At 49.1% G+C, this 17936-nt stretch overlaps 1 protein-coding gene across 1 annotated transcript; it reads right to left on the bottom strand.

The window, feature by feature from the left end:
• Positions 1–14094: 14094 nt before the first annotated feature.
• Positions 14095–17735, bottom strand: LOC125511419 (uncharacterized). The gene is made up of 2 exons (XM_048676785.2): positions 14437–17735; positions 14095–14333 (listed from the first exon to the last, which is right to left on the bottom strand). Exons 1-2 carry the CDS (start codon positions 15376–15378, stop codon positions 14313–14315), a joined length of 963 nt encoding a protein of 320 aa, XP_048532742.1. The 5' UTR covers positions 15379–17735; the 3' UTR covers positions 14095–14312.
• Between the last annotated feature and the right edge of the window lie 201 nt (positions 17736–17936).

Raw genomic sequence — 17936 nt, forward strand, 5'->3', positions numbered from 1 at the left:
CGTACTCGTCGTGATTCAAATCACCGATGACCAAGTGCCGAACGCACGGCACCTCCGCGTTCAACACACGTGCAGCCCGGTGACGTCTCCCACGCCTTGATCCAGCAAGGAGAGAGGGAGAGGTTGAGGAAGACTCCATCCAGCAGCAGCACAACGGCGTGGTGGTGATGGAGGAGCATGGCAATCCTGCAGGGCTTCGCCAAGCACTACAGAAGAGGAGGGAGAGAGAGATGCAGGGCTGCACCAACGAGAGATCGAATCGCCTGTCTTTTGGGCAGCCCAATGCCTCAATATATATAGGGAAGGGGAGGGGCTGCGCCCCCCTCTAGGGTTCCCACCCCTAGGGGGGGCGGCAGCCCTAGATGGGGAGCAAGGGGGCGGCCAAGAGGGGATGGGAGAGGGAGGCGCATCAATATGGGCCCTAAGGCCCATATCCCATTAGGGTTTGCCCCCTCTCCATCTCTTAGGCGCATGGGCCTTAGTGGGGATGGTGCCCTTGGCCCATGTAGGCCAAGGAACACTCCCTACAGCCCATGTGGCCCCCCGGGGCTGGTGGCCCCACTTGGTGGACCCTCGGGACCCTCCCGGTGGTCCCGGTACGTTACCGATAAACCCCGAAACTCTTCCGGTGACCAAAACAGGACTTCCCATATATAAATCTTTACCTCCGGACCATTCCGGAACTCCTCGTGACATCCGGGATCTCATCCGGGACTCCGAACAACATTCGGTAACCACATACAAACTTCCTTTACAACCCCAGCGTCATCGAACCTTAAGTGTGTAGACCCTACGGGTTCGGGAGACATGCAGACATGACCGAGATGTTCTCCGGTCAATAACCAACAGCGGGATCTGGATACCCATGTTGGCTCCCACATGTTCCACGATGATCTCATCGGATGAACCACGATGTCAAGGACTTAATCAATCCCGTATTCAATTCCCTTTGTCTAGCGGTACGATACTTGCCCGAGATTCAATCGTCGGTATCCTGATACCTTGTTCAATCTCGTTACCGGCAAGTCTCTTTACTCGTTCCGTAACACATCATCCCGTGATCAACTCCTTGATCACACTATGCACATTATGATGATGTCCTACCGAGTGGGCCCAGAGATACCTCTCCGTTTACACGGAGTGACAAATCCCAGTCTCGATTCGTGCCAACCCAACAGACACTTTCGGAGATACCTGTAATGTACCTTTATAGACACCCAGTTACGTTGTGACGTTTGGCACACCCGAAGCACTCCTACGGTATCCGGGAGTTGCACAATCTCATGGTCTAAGGAAATGATACTTGACATTAGAAAAGCTTTAGCATACGAACTACACGATCTAGTGCTATGCTTAGCATTGGGTCTTGTCCATCACATTATTCTCCTAATGATGTGATCCCGTTATCAACGACATCCAATGTCCATGGTTAGGAAACCATAACCATCTATTGATCAACGAGCTAGTCAACTAGAGGCTCACTAGGGACATGGTGTTGTCTATGTATCCACACATGTATCTGAGTTTCCTATCAATACAATTATAGCATGGATAATAAACGATTATCATGAACGAGGAAATATAATAATAATCAATTTATTATTGCCTCTAGGGCATATTTCCAACAGTCTCCCACTTGCACTAGAGTCAATAATCTAGTTCACATCGCCATGTGATTAACACTCAAGGTCACATCCCCATGTGACTAACACCCAAAGAGTTTACTAGAGTCAATAATCTAGTTCACATTACCATGTGATTAACACTCGATGAGTTCTGGGTTTGATCATGTTATGCTTGTGAGAGATGTTATAGTCAACGGGTCTGAATCTTTCAGATCCGTATGTACTTCGCAAATCTCTATGTCATCTTGTAGATGCAGCTACTACGCTATATTTGGAGCCATTTCAAATAACTGTTCTACATGGAGTTATTCTAAATTGTTGCTCCATTATACGTATCCGGTATCTCTACTCAGAGCTATCCGGATAGGTGTTAAGCTTGCATCGACGTAACTCTTTACGTCGAACTCTTTATCACCTCCATAATCGAGAAAATTCCTTAGTCCACTAGTTACTAAGGATAACTTCGGCCGCTGTCCTGTGATCCATTCTTAGATCACTCTTGTACCCCTTGACTGACTCATGGCAAGGCACATTTCTGGTGCGGTACACAGCATAGCATACTGTAGAGCCTATGTCTTAAGCATAGGGGACGACCTTCGTCCTTTCTCTCTATTCTGCCGTGGTCGAGCTTTAAGTCTTAACTTCATACCTTACAACTCAGGCAAGAACTCCTTCTTTGACTGATCCATCTTGAACACCTTCAAGATCATGTCAAGGTATGTGCTCATTTGAAAGTACCATTAAGCGTTTTGATCTATTCTTATAGATCTTGATGCTCAATGTTCAAGTAGCTTAATCCAGGCTTTCCATTGAAAAACACTTTCCAAATAACCCTATATGCTTTCCAGAAATTCTACATCATTTCTGATCAACAATATGTCAACAACATATATTTATCAGAAATTCTGTAGTGCTCCCACTCACTTCTTTGGAAATACAAGTTTCTCATAAACTTTGTATACACCCAAAATCTTTGATCATCTCATCAAAGCATACATTCCAACTCCGAGATGCTTACTCCAGTCCCTAGAAGGATTGCTGGAGCTTTGCATACTTATTAGCATCTTTCAGGATTGACAAAACCTTCCGGTTTGTATCACATACAACCTTTCCTCAAAAAACGTCGAGGAAACGATGTTTTGACATCCTATCTGCAAGATTTCATAAATAATGCAGTAATCGCTAATATAATTCCAACAGACTCTTAGCATCGCTACGAGTGAGAAAGTCTCATCGTAGTCAACTCCTTGAACTTGTCGGAAAACATCTTAACGACAAGTCGAGCTTTCTTAATGGTGATACTTGCCATCATTGTCCGTCTTCCTTTTAAAAAATCCATCTGTACTTCAACAGCCTTACGACCATCGAGCCGTTCTGCCAAAGTCTACACTTTGTTTTCATACATGGATCCTCTCTCGGATTTTATGGCCTCGAGCCATTTATCGGAATCCGGGCCCACCATCGCTTCTTCATATCTCGTAGGTTCATTGTTGTCTAGCAACATGACTTCCAAGACAGGATTACGTACCACTCTGAAGTAGTACGCATCCTTGTCATCCCACGAGGTTTGGTAGTGACTTGATCTGAAGTTTCATGATCACTATCATAAGCTTCCACTTCAATTGGTGTAGGTGCCACAGGAACAACTCCTGTGCCCTATCACACACTAGTTGAATAGACGGTTCAATAACCTCATCAAGTCTCCACCATCCTCCCACTCAATTCTTCCGAGAGAAACTTTTCCTCGAGAAAGAACCCGATTCTAGAAACAATCCCTTATTGCTTTCGGATCTGAGACAGGAGGTATACCCAACTGTTTTGGGTGTCCTATGAAGATGTATTTATCCGCTTTGGGTTCGAGCTTATCGTCCTGAAACTTTTTCACATAAGCGTTGCAGCCCCAAACTTTTAAGAAATGACAGCTTAGGTTTCCCTAAACCATAGTTCATACGGTGTCATCTCATCGGAATTACGTGGTGCCCTATTTAAAGTGAATGTGGTTGTCTTTAATGCCTAACCCATAAACTATCGTGGTAATTCGATAAGAGACATCATGGTATGCATCATATCCAATAGGGTGCAGTTATGATGTTCGGACACACCATCACACTATGGTGTTCCAGGCTGTATTAGTTGTGAAACAATTTCCACAATGTCTTAATTCTGTGCCAAACTCGTAATTCAGATATTCATCTCTATGATCATATCATAGATATTTTATCCTTTTGTCACGACGATCTTTAACTTCACCCTGAAATTACTTGAACCTTTCAATAATTCAGACTCGTGATTCATCAAGTAAATATACTCAACATCTACTCAAATCATCTGTGAAGTAAGAACATAACGATATCCACTACACGCCTCAGCACTCATTGGACTGCACACATCAAAATGTATTACTTCCAACAAGTTGCTTTCTAGTTCCATTTTACTGAAAACGAGGCTTTCAGTCATCTTGCCCATGTGGTATGATATGCATGTCTCAAGTGATTCAAAATCAAGTGAGTCCAAATGGTCCATTTGCATGGAGTTTCTTCATGCATATACACCAATAGACATGGTTCGCATGTCTCAAACCTTTCAAAAACGAGTGAGCCCAAAGATCCATCAACATGGAACTTCTTCATGCGTTTTATACCGATATGACTTACGTGGCAGTGCCACAAGTAGGTGGTACTATCATTACTATCTTTTGGCATGAACATGTGTATCACTACGATCGAGATTCAATAAACCATTCATTTCAGGTGCAAGACCATTGAAGGTATTATTCAAATAAACAGAGTAACCGTTATTCTCTTTAAATGAATAACCGTATTGCGATAGACATAATCCAATCATGTCTATGCTCAACGCAAACACCAATCTCGATGGTAGAGGGAGCGTACGATATTTGATCAACCTTGGAAATACTTCCAACACATATCGTCATCTCACCTTTAGCTAGTCTTCGTTTATTCCGTAGCTTTTATTTCGAGTTACTAACACTTAGCAACTGAACCGGTATCTAATACCCTGGTGCTACTAGGAGTACTAGTAAAGTACACATCAACACAATGTATATCCAATATACTTCTATCGACCTTGCCAGCCTTCTCATCTACCAAGTATCTAGGGTAATTCTGCTCCAGTGGCTGTTCCCCTTATTACAGAAGCACTTAGTCTCGGGTTTGGGTTCAACCTTGGGTTTCTTCACTAGAGCAGCAGCTGAATTGCCGTTTCATGAAGTATCCCTTCGTGCCCTTGACCTTCTTGAAACTAGTGGTTTCACTAACCATCAACAATTGATGCTCCTTCTTGATTTCTACTTTCGCGGTGTCAAACATCGCGAATATCTCAAGGATCATCATATATGTCCCTGATACATTATAGTTCATCACGAAGCTCTAGCAGCTTGGTGGTAATGACTTCGGAGAAACATCACTATCTTATCTGGAAGATCAACTCCCACTTGATTCAAATGATTGTTGTACTCGGACAATCTGAGCACAAGCTCAACAATTGAGCTTTTCTCCCTTAGTTTGCAGGCTAAGAAAATCGTCGGAGGTCTTATACCTCTTGACGTGGGCACGATCCTGAAATCCCAATTTCAGCCCTCAAAACATCTCATATGTTTCGCGACGTTTCAAAACGTCTTCGGTGCCTCAATTCTAAACCGTTTAACTGAACTATCACGTAGTTATCAAAATGTGTATGTCAGATGTTCGCAACATCCATAGACGACGTTCGAGGTTCAGCACACTAAGCGGTGCATTAAGGACATAAGCCTTCTATGAAGCAATGAGGACAATCCTCAGTTTACGAACCTAGTCCGCACAATTTCTACTATCAACTTTCAACTAATTTTTCTCTAGGAACATATCTAAACAGTAGAACTAAAGCGCGAGCTACGATATAATTTGCAAAATCCTTTTGACTATGTTCAGGATAATTAAGTTCATCTTATGAACTCCCACTCAGATAGACATCCCTCTAGTCATCTAAGTGATTACATGATCCGAGTCAACTAGGCCGTGTCCGATCATCACGTGAGACGGACTAGTCAACATCGGTGAACATCTTCATGTTGATCGTATCTGCCATACGACTCATGCTCGACCTTTCGGTCTTCTGTGTTCCGAGGCCATGTCTGTACATGCTAGGCTCGTCAAGTTAACCTAAGTGTTTTGCATGTGTTCCGAGGCCATGTCTGTACATGCTAGGCTCGTCAACACCCGTTGTATATGAACGTATGAATCTAACACCCGATCATCACGTGGTGCTTCGAAACTATGAACTGTCGCAACGGTGCACAGTTAGGGGGAACACTTTCTTGAAATTTTAATGAGGGATCATCTTATTTACTACCGTCGTTCTAAGCAAATAAGATGTATAAACATGATAAACATCACATGCAATCAAATAGTGACATGATATGGCCAATATCATATTGCTCCTTTTGATCTCCATCTTCGGGGCTCCATGATCATCATTGTCACCGGCATGACACCATGATCTCCATCATCATGATATCCATCATTGTGTCTTCATGAAGTTGTCACGTCATCTATTACTTCTACTACTACAGCTAACGGTTAGCAATAAAAGTAAAGTAATCACATGACGTTTAAGTTGACACGCAGGTCATAAATAAATAAAGACAACTCCTATGGCTCCTGCCGGTTGTCATATTCATCGACATGCAAGTCGTGATTCCTATTACAAGAACATGGTCAATCTCATACATCACATATATCATTCATCACATCCTTTGGCCATATCACATCACATAGCATACCCTGCAAAAACAAGTTAGACGTCCTCTAATTGTTGTTTGCATGTTTTACGTGGCTGCTATGGGTTTCTAGCAAGAACGTTTCTTACCTACGCAAAGACCACAACGTGATATGCCAATTGCTATTTACCCTTCATAAGGACCCTTTTCATCGAATCCGATCCGACTAAAGTGGGAGAGACAGACACCCGCTAGCCACCTTATGCAACTAGTGCATGTCAGTCGGTGGAACCAGTCTCACGTAAGAGTACGTGTAAGGTCGGTCCGGGCCGCTTCATCCCACGATGCCGCCGAATCAAGATAAGACTAGTAACGGCAAGCATATTGAACAAAATCAATGCCCACAACTACTTTGTGTTCTACTCGTGCATAGAATCTACGCAATAGACCTAGCTCATGATGCCACTGTTGGGGAACGTAGCAGAAATTCAAAATTTTCCTACGTGTCACCAAGATCTATCTATGGAAAGACCAGCAACGAGGGGAAGGAGAGTGCATCTACATACCCTTGTAGATCGCTAAGCGGAAGCGTTCAAGTGAACGGGGTTGATGGAGTCGTACTCGTCGTGATTCAAATCACCGATGACCAAGTGCCGAACGCACGGCACCTCCGCGTTCAACACACGTGCAGCCCGGTGACGTCTCCCACGCCTTGATCCAGCAAGGAGAGAGGGAGAGGTTGAGGAAGACTCCATCCAGCAGCAGCACAACGGCGTGGTGGTGATGGAGGAGCATGGCAATCCTGCAGGGCTTCGCCAAGCACTACAGAAGAGGAGGGAGAGAGAGATGCAGGGCTGCACCAACGAGAGATCGAATCGCCTGTCTTCTGGGCAGCCCAATGCCTCAATATATATAGGGAAGGGGAGGGGCTGCGCCCCCCTCTAGGGTTCCCACCCCTAGGGGGGGGGGCAGCCCTAGATGGGGAGCAAGGGGGCGGCCAAGAGGGGATGGGAGAGGGAGGCGCATCAATATGGGCCCTAAGGCCCATATCCCATTAGGGTTTGCCCCCTCTCCATCTCTTAGGCGCATGGGCCTTAGTGGGGCTGGTGCCCTTGGCCCATGTAGGCCAAGGAACACTCCCTACAGCCCATGTGGCCCCCCGGGGTTGGTGGCCCCACTTGGTGGACCCCCGGGACCCTCCCGGTGGTCCCGGTACGTTACCGATAAACCCCGAAACTCTTCCGGTGACCAAAACAGGACTTCCCATATATAAATCTTTACCTCCGGACCATTCCGGAACTCCTCGTGACGTCCGGGATCTCATCCGGGACTCCGAACAACATTCGGTAACCACATACAAACTTCCTTTACAACCCCAGCGTCATCGAACCTTAAGTGTGTAGACCCTACGGGTTCGGGAGACATGCAGACATGACCGAGACGTTCTCCGGTCAATAACCAACAGCGGGATCTGAATACCCATGTTGGCTCCCACATGTTCCACGATGATCTCATCGGATGAACCACGATGTCAAGGACTTAATCAATCCCGTATTCAATTCCCTTTATCTAGCGGTACGATACTTGCCCGAGATTCGATCGTCGGTATCCTGATACCTTGTTCAATCTCGTTACCGGCAAGTCTCTTTACTCGTTCCGTAACACATCATCCCGTGATCAACTCCTTGATCACACTGTGCACATTATGATGATGTCCTACCGAGTGGGCCCAGAGATACCTCTCCGTTTACACGGAGTGACAAATCCCAGTCTCGATTCGTGCCAACCCAACAGACACTTTCGGAGATACCTGTAATGTACCTTTATAGCCACCCAGTTACGTTGTGACGTTTGGCACACCCAAAGCACTCCTACGGTATCCGGGAGTTGCACAATCTCATGGTCTAAGGAAATGATACTTGACATTAGAAAAGCTTTAGCATACGAACTACACGATCTAGTGCTATGCTTAGGATTGGGTCTTGTCCATCACATTATTCTCCTAATGATGTGATCCCGTTATCAACGACATCCAATGTCCATGGTTAGGAAACCATAACCATCTATTGATCAACGAGCTAGTCAACTAGAGGCTCACTAGGGACATGGTGTTGTCTATGTATCCACACATGTATCTGAGTTTCCTATCAATACAATTATAGCATGGATAATAAACGATTATCATGAACAAGGAAATATAATAATAATCAATTTATTATTGCCTCTAGGGCATATTTCCAACACCACCATGTCGATCCGCAGCCTACACGCTTCGGATTTTCGCGGAGTCCGCGAGCGCCGCTCCGGCGCCTTCTCCGCCGAGATCTGATTTCGCGAGAAACGTCTCGCCCTCGGCACCTTCGACACCACAGAGGAGGCGGCCCGCGCGCACGACGCGGCGGCGTGGCGCCTCCTGAGGCCTCGTCGGGATATGAATTTTCCCAACGTGTCGAGCCAGCGGGCGCAGGATCTGGCGTCTCTCCCGCGGCTTTTCACCGACGAGGACCGTCGTGTCCACCGGAGGCGGCAGCGTCGCCTCGCCATCGCAGAGAAGGACGTGGAAGCCTTGGTGCTGTGGCGTGGAGGCTACCCGCAGGACATCGTCGACGAGCGTCAGTTCTACAAGCAATTGAGATCGGAGAGGGACGCGAGGAGGAGGGAGCCAGCCGCCTATCGGGAGGACAAGCGTTCGCGGAAGCAGGCAGCTCAATTGAAATTGAAGCTACGAGAAACGGCGGGTTGAGACTTTGAAAACGAGGCGTATGCTGACGCCTACATTCAGACATCGGAGGAGGACATTACCGAGTCGGAGTCAGAAATCGACGAGTAGTGGTCTTTTCTTTTTATTTGTGTACGCTAGATTATCTATGTATCCATTTTTATTTGAAAAAAATGGCCGGCGGCGTCGGCGACGTAGCAGGCGGGCGAGGGTGTGAATCCAATGTGTCACCGACCAGCGGGCCCGATGAGGAAAGAAGGCGAGCGCGTGCGCATCCGTCTCGTGTCCACGCCGATGCAAATCCGGCTAAAAAATGGGCCTGAAATAGGTCGCCCGCGGATGAAAAATGGACGCGCGTCCATTTGGCTCGGCGCGTTGGGCCGCCACTTTTGTCCACGCCGATTCAAACGGACGCGCGCGGACGAAATGGGTCGCCCCATTAGAGTTGCTCTACTGACGTGTCTCTTTCTAAGGTTGTCCTCTAGTCATCAACCTCTTGTGAGAGAGCAACCAGCGATGGATGATGGCTACGGTGCTGCAAGAATAAAATCCTGGCAGCGGGAGCCCATCGCTGTTGCGTTAGTGGACTGCGATCTGAGCAGGCTGCGAGCGACATGAGGCGGACGCCAAGCCGCGCAGCTTTGTCCCCGTGTGCAGTGCAGGCGTGGAGCCACGTACTGCCTCGCGGCCGGTTGATGGCCTTCAGCCCTTCACGTGGGACTGAGGTCGACCGGCACACCCGGTCCGCGCGTACGCCCGGGCACCAGACCGGAGCGTATAAATACGATCGATATGTACCTGCTCAGACTGCTGACACGTGCTACGTCGCCGTTCAGTAGACCTTTACGTACCGGCCCGGCCACTGTTCCCATTCCTAGCTAAGCTAGCCAGCCAGCAACTTGTTCTGAATGAATCCAATGCTTGGCATCCTTCTACTTTTACTATTCGTCTTCCTCTCATTCTCGGTTTGCCAAGTTCCGAAGAGCCACAGCTGGGCCGGGGAGCGCCATGGGAGCGTTCATCAGAGCCCCCCGCATCGCGCGACACGGAGCCACAACGGAGCAGTACCCAGCGTAGCGCGCTCGGCCGCGTCCCGTCGGCCATGGCAGCATGTGAAATGGAACAACGCCGGCTGGCCCCGGCCGCGCCGCAACGGCCGCGCATGTAGGCCCGTCTCGTCTTTGCACGCGTGCGTGCATGCCCTGCCCGGCCCGCACCGCACCACGTCCGCCTCCCTCCGCTCCGGCGAGAGCGTAGTACGTGCATGGCGACAAACTACGTAGCACACACTGTACGCCTTTCTTCCGAATTGTCAAGGTTTGGACGGGCTCGCCGCCGTCGCTGTTGGACGCGGGCAACCTGTCGGCCAAATGCGAATGCAGCCTGGCCACGACGTTTACGTCCAGCCAGCCCTGCCCGATCGATCCATCCATCTAGAGCTAGTTTTAGCACGTACCCGCTGCATGCTTTCCTGCCAGCCGACCCATCGGTCCAATTATTAATCCGTGCGCGTTTGAATTTCAAAACATGCGACCGTTCCACCATCCATCAGCAGCCCTGCAGCTCATTATTTTAGCGTACGGCACTGTATCACGTGTCACGTACACGCGCAGGAACAAGTCCTCCCTTTGTCCACGAGTATTTTCCAGTTCAATCACGTAGACGCGCACGAACAAGATACTATGCGGCTATTTGGTTCTAGTCTTGCATTGTCATATTTTGCTACACATTTTTATCAAGCTTGTCTAAGATTAGCTCATCAAAATAAGAGTTATAAGTTGGCAAGCCTAAATTAATCTTGCCACACTTATTTGTATGTATGCCATGTGGGGCCTTAATGTGACTTGTCTAAGGTGTGGCTTGAACCAAACACTCACCTAAGTTAATCAAACTTATCTAATTTTAAGTGTGGTAACCTGTGGCAAAGTTAGTCACAATCCACACAGCTCGTACCTTGTAATCTCCACTGCACACACACATGCATACACGTGGCTTTGATGCATAATTGAATGTGCCTACGGAGCGCCGGCAACCGGCAACGACCAATCAAAATGCAATATGATTTTTAGTTTTTGAGAAAACTTTTGATCTATTCATCTTTAATCATAATAATACAACGAACACCGGAAATAATAAAACTTACAGTCAGATCCATAGCCCACCTAGCGACGACTATAAGCACCGAAGCGAGCCGAAGGCACACCGTCATCATCGCCCCTCATTCGCCGGAGCCGGACAAAACTTGTTGTAGTACTCGGTCAGAAACTCATCGTGCTAAAGCCTCATAGGACCAACGCACCAGAACGGCAACCGCCACCAATGAAGAGACGCATAGATCCAAAGGATCCAACTTGAAGATGCATAAACATAGACGAACGAAAATCAGATCCATTAAAGACAACCACCAACCGAATCCTGCAAGATTCGTCGGAGACACATCTCCACACGTCGGAGACGCACCTACGAAACGGTGGCTAGGAGGGGAGAACCTTATTCCATCTTCAGGGAGTCGTCGTCGTCTCGCCTTCCAGAGCGGGACACAAACCCTAACTAAACTCAAGAAAACATCTGAAATAAAGCCCTCCCACCGGCAAGAACCGGGATCCACCACGCCTCCATGGCCCTAAGGCCACCGGAGACGAGGCGGGCCGGCAGCAGCGCCGGCGGGAGGCAAAGGAACCCTAAGATTTTTTTAGGAGAGGTGGCGGCGGATGCAAAATGCAATTTCTTTTAAACGGTCACGGGGGGAGACTCCCCACCATAATATATTTCAAAAAGAAATTTATTCAGTTTATAAGAAAAATTGAATCAAAAACTAAACATGATGGACCAGTTTATAATAAGAAAAACCAGGCTAGAAAACCGCACAAGCAACGAAGCCTCCTTGTCCACACAACACAAGGCTACGGTCGCACCAACACACACCCTCGAGTCCGGAGCCGCAGCTCTGACTACCTCCGCTTGCATGCGATCCACAACGCCGCACGACACGGAAGCCCAATAGCCCTAGCTACACGAGACATACCAGCCAGACCGACCCTTCTGATCGCGTCGACCGGGTCGATGCACTCGCTACCCTCGCAGCTGCAAGTCGCCACCCAAGCCATGCCAAACGACGGACCTGCCCCATAGAGCCGTTGTTGCATCGTCGTCCGAGGCCGCCACCTCGGCGCCCATCGATTATCTGGAGCCGCCGGCTCAACATCCACCGCCTAAGACCACAACGTGATCCAACACTACTGCCACAGAGCTGCCACCACGGGCATATCTTGAGCCAAACAACAGATCCGAGCAGCAGTACCCCGCCCCTAGTCAACACAACCACCCCCGTGGACGATCCTTCAGCTACATGGGCATCGCGCGGACGCCTGGAGGCAGAGGAATGTGCAGCCTGGATCCAGGCGTGGGGGCCAGATTTGCTTGGGCGGGGGGGACCCAGGGGCGGGAAGCAACCATGGCGAACGGGACAGGCGACGACCACGACCCATCCCAGCAGCCTGAGCACGAGCAGAGCGCCACCGAGCACGGTCGTCGCTGCTGCCCAACGGACCACCGTCGTCCGACCAGCACTCTCCTCAAAGCGAGCCCTCCCCGAACCTCCTTTGGCAGGGGATGGCTGCCGCCGTCCAATGGCAAGGTGGCGCCGCCATTGCGGCTAGGTCGACGGCAGCGGCGGAGGAGAGGGGGCGCTGCCAGCGGCGCCTAGGCCCCCCCGCCCCGACCGCTGGTTAACGCCGATCGTAGGTCTTATGCTTGTTTACTCATTCCATCACGAGTCGCAATCCATACTAACTGCTTACTAGCTGCGTCCATAATCTGCCGCGTCGATCCTATTATAGCCACGAGAGTTACAAGAATGAAACCAATAATAGACAGCGGTGGCAATGCTTGGATCCAAAAGGGGCCGAAATCTGACTCTTGCACGACTGGTGGCCACGGGAGACGCCACCAGCCGGCTTTTCTTTCTTTCTTTCTTTCAATTAGACAGGAAACATTTTGCATATATATGCGCCGTCGTACGTGTCTGTGCGTGACAACATGCACGAGCACTGCCACTTTATTATTCTTTATTACCGCAACTATCATTCCACAGTCCGGTGTCCATCTACGTTGCATACGTAGCTTTCTTGCACATATTGATCATCCTGCCTGCTGCTGCTGGCTGACGCGGTAGATCATCGTGTAGACGTCCGTATTGTCCCTCTCCCCTTCTCGACATAACATTCCTGTGCACTTCGACAGGGACAAGACTTAGCCAACTGTGCCCGTCTCCTCTCTAATTTCTCTTGGCTGGTGGGAAATACGAGCCACGGGATCGCGATCCATGTACGTAAATTTTAATTTTTGTGGCCATGCCATGACATGGATGATAGTACGTAGATGGGTGGAGTTTTCTAATTGAGTTTTTGGTCAAATTTATCTATGCTTTTATTGAGAGAGATGGATCACAAGTAGTACAACTCTACTAGTATTTCTTCTGCTTAGGATATTAGTGGTGAGAAGGGCGCCCAATAATTCGAGTTTTTTGTGTCTAGATTGATTCATACAGTGTTATGTCCCTGCGCATGCTCCATTTTTGTTAGTCTGACTCTGACCCCTCCCAAATCAACACAAATATGTTAACCATTTCCACTTATCAATAGGTGCCAAAGGCAACACGCTAAACGAGCACTAGGTCAACAGTATAGAAACATTTTCTTGCAGGGGCTTGGGATATAGTACACCATGTTGATGCTCGCAATCCCTCGAATATGTTAATCAGAACACAATATGTTGCTGAAAAGGACATAATTCGAGCCCACGAATTGCATTCCCTTGGTCGAGCCGTAGATTAGATTAATCCAAACATTTTGAACGTGATTCTATATAAATCTTCAGATAAAAAAAGCTTGCATAACTCGAGCCGACAGATTATATTCTTTTTTGTTTGTTTGCGAAAACACTAATTATATTCGCTTAATCACCATGACTAAATAACGCAAGAAATGATCTCCTCCGTCTCAAAATAAGTGTCCCAATGTAAGAAAGACGAATGAAAACGGAGCCCATCCATGAGACACAGCATTCATACACGGGTTAATTAAGCATACATCTATAACACTGTCATATATATACACACCAAGGCATTCGAAGAACACGCACAAAAATAAAATCGGACACGAACTCGAGCTGAGATGGCACAACACAAGGTCATGCAAAGCTCTCGCGGATTAAGAAACTCATGCGCTCGGTGATCGGCGACTGGTCTCCTTCATGGCAGTGCATCTTTTCCCTGAAACCAGACATCAAATTAATCAAAGATGTTAATTAGGAGAACATGTCGATAGTAAACAATCAGCACATGACGATAGTTTGATCTGAGAAGGTGCACTTACGCTGGACTTCTTGCAGTAGAGGATGGCGTCGTGGACGGCCGTGTCGGCATTGCCGTGGCACCACTCGACGGCGCTCGACGTGGACCCGCGCGACGGGCTCCCCGCCGGCGCCACCCTGCTGTGCGCGTGCCTCGCCCGGGCCTTGCGGTACAGCGGCATCAGGAACCGCACGTACCTCAGCAGCACCTTCCACGGCGACGACCCGCCGCGCCGCCTCGTCATCGGGCGCTGCCCGGCGTGCTTGCTCGTCGCGCTGGAGCACGCGCTCAGCGACAGCGGCGTGCTCTGCGCCGAGTGGAACAGCGGCGACGACGGAGGCGACAACCGCGGCACGGCGTCCTTGGCGCGACGGGCCACCGAGCCGTCGCCGTCTTCTTGCACAGAGGTGCCGGAGCAGCCGCCGGGCTCGCAGGGGAGGAGGCGGCCGCCGCGGAAGATCTGGCTGGCGCTGACCAGCTGCGCGGGGGACGCGGCGCCTCCGTCGCCTGGCGCCGGGAGGCCGAAGTCAAAGTCGGTCGCCGCCGTCGTGGTCCACCGCATGGAGAAGAGCTCGGAGGGGTCCTCCATGTCGATGAAGGAGGACCTGGAGCCCCCGGAGGAATACTGACCGGCGTCGGCAGCCAGGCGGTCGAAGGAGGGCGGCGCCTGGTTGAGCCAGCCGTAGGAGAAGCTGTCGCCGAGGTCGTGCGCCGAGCCGCTCACCTCCATGATAAGCCGCGCGCGCGTGCGCGTGCCAGCGTACGTACGAGCTTTGTAGGTGGAGGAGTGGTACGTGTGGTGCGCAGGGTGCAGCACGCGCGCTGTCTTGAGTCTGAGGAGATGAAGCTTGGCACGGGACGGCATGGCGCAGATATAGTCGCACCGCGCAGGCCAATTCGGTGGGTGCAAATGCCCCTGTTGCCCCTGCCCCCAACGCCTTTGTCCTCTCTCTCTCTCTCTCATTTTTTTCGTGCTTTTTTTTGCGAGTATTTCTTTTTCGTGCTTTGGGCTGCTGATAACGTGGACCGGAAATGTGGATGCTCCAACATTTAGGACGTAGCACTAGCGGGCATAAATGACCGGACCAAGTTGAACTAGTGACACAACGCATTTGTAAACTGTGTGAGCTCCACGCCGAGCTGAAAGGTCAGGGTGCATGCGGTCTTCTCTTGGGTTATTGGAATTAAGCAGTAGCAGCAGCCGCGTACTACGTACGGCGAGGGAGCGAAGGGTGGCTGGTCATTTCCTAGCTACCAAAGCAAAGCATCCAACGGAAAATGACAAGCACCCGATGGAACAAACCCCCGAAACCAAAACCGATGTGGTCTCCGTCAAAGACAAACTTATGTTGCCACGCGACCAAGACGAAGCGCTTATAATACGGACGGGTTAGTCGGGTGGTTGGGATAACCGTGACAAAACCCAGCGATCGATGCACCCGTCCCGTCCCGTCCGTAGCACAAGTAGAGCTAGATTAGAGTAGGACTTTGGCAGTGAGTTTGTCACGTACAAACGTGTCATTTAACTGGACACGGGAGAGCAGCATCCATCCATCCATGGACCAAAAACTAATCTTCGATTACACCGGGGAAAAGAAAAGAAAAGAAAAGAAAAGAGCGGCCGAGACAGGCTGATGCGGCCCTCACGTTGGGAGATCTCCAAAAGCTGCTCCGAATTCGGCATACGCCGCGCCTCATCATCAGGTCACATCCCAACTTGCTTTGCAAATTAAGCGGCATTTGAGCATTTCATTTCCTAGCAACCCCATGGCCATGGGGGCAGGAGGCGTGTCGCCCAACCGGGGGAGGCTAGGGCTAGGCGCTGTCGAGGAGGACAAAATACGGTTCTTCAATCAAGACCCCTGTCCTGGCCGAAGAGGGGTTTGAGGCCCTAAACCAGGGGAAAGTGTCTGCCTCAACGCATGCAACAACAGCGGTAACGACGCCGGGACACGCTCGCTGGCTGTGTTCTTCTAATCTAGGCCCAGGTTCCGGTTCCGCTCGTGCGCTTGTCCCGGCGTGGCGACAGCTTCAGTGTTCATGGCGCTCTCTCCAGTTGTATACTGCTACTCCTAGTACTACAGGTCCTAAACAGTGGCAGCATTAGACTAGTGCTGTTGCTGCATGTGGGAGAGGTCTTGGGTTTGGTTTATATGTCTAAAATGTTTGCAGTGGTATTCGCAAAATAAAAACTAAAAAAATGTTGAAGTGGTGACAGGAGAGCTGCTTTCTGCTACAGTATATCGTCCAGTTTGTGGATGGAGGAAAAAAATATACTGTGGTCCGGGAGAGGCCTCATCAGCAGATCATGGCGAGACAAGGGGAAAAGCAAAGCAGACGAGATGGATTCAACTATGTGGCGTGGTGGATCCGGCCATCCACCTAAACCTACATGGCTATATCTAGTACATTGCGTCTTCAAGCGGTACATACATATACATCACCAATCGATTTTTATCGTCTCATGGTTGCAAATTGCCAAAGGAAATATTCACCTTCGGCGTCTCCGCTCCGTTGAGGCATCAAATGGGACGCAGCCACTAGCTAGACAAAGAATCTCAGCACCTCAGCGGTGGCCAGCTGGTGAATGAGAATCACCCCGAGCTTTTCGAAAGCGTATTTCATTCTTACTAACGGTCGGGAATCCTGGCTGCAACTAGAAAATTGGAATGCCTGCAAAGTGTACCCCCCTCCTCCTTCTATCAACGAAACAAACAGATCTTCGCAAAAATCTCTTAAACAGTGTTTTCTACAAGCAAGCATCTATAATGGACCGAAACACGGAAATGATTCGACAATAATGCCGTTCTGCGCTCCACAAGTATATGCTTCTGTGCAAGACCATGACCACCAGAAAATGCTAAAAAAAAAAAATTAATGCAAGACCCCCCAAAAAAAACACAATCGACACATATGGACATGAAAAGATTCAATGATATAACAAGAGCAGCTACTTTGCAAATCTTGGAGGCATATTTGGTTAAAAAAAGAACGAGCGGAGGGAAACGGACCAGGAGTGTTTTTTTTTCCTACGCTGCATTTCACCATAAATCTCGTTTCTAGTGCTAAGCAGCACATTGGACAGAGCAACCACACATGAGCAAGTGTCGAGCATCATACCTTTTAACATGACACATCCTGGTAATCCTTTTGTGGAACATTGGGGTACAGTTTGCCCCCACCCAGGTCATGCCTTTCTAGGAGAAGTTGTCATTCATATGCCGTCTCTTTACTCAAAGCACCTTTGCATCATAATCCTGGGAATGTGTATGGCCTTGGAGGGAGAGCGCACATACATTGAACCCGTGTCGGCATTCCTTTCTGAACAGTGAGCCATTACCAAAACATCAACCTCCAAAGTAAGGAAATCAAACGCATTATACAGCTAGACAGAAAGGAACTATACATTTTCGCAAGATTAATTGCATAGTTGAGGTGCTGGAGCTGAGAAAGATGAACCATATGGGAGTAGATATAAGAAAGCCAGGCTCAAGTCAAGTTACTTTTCACCAAATAAATTTC

The sequence above is a fragment of the Triticum urartu genome, chromosome 5A (assembly GCF_056163025.1).
Source record: "Triticum urartu cultivar PI428250 chromosome 5A, HENAU_Tu73, whole genome shotgun sequence".
NCBI classification, from domain to species: domain Eukaryota; kingdom Viridiplantae; phylum Streptophyta; class Magnoliopsida; order Poales; family Poaceae; genus Triticum; species Triticum urartu.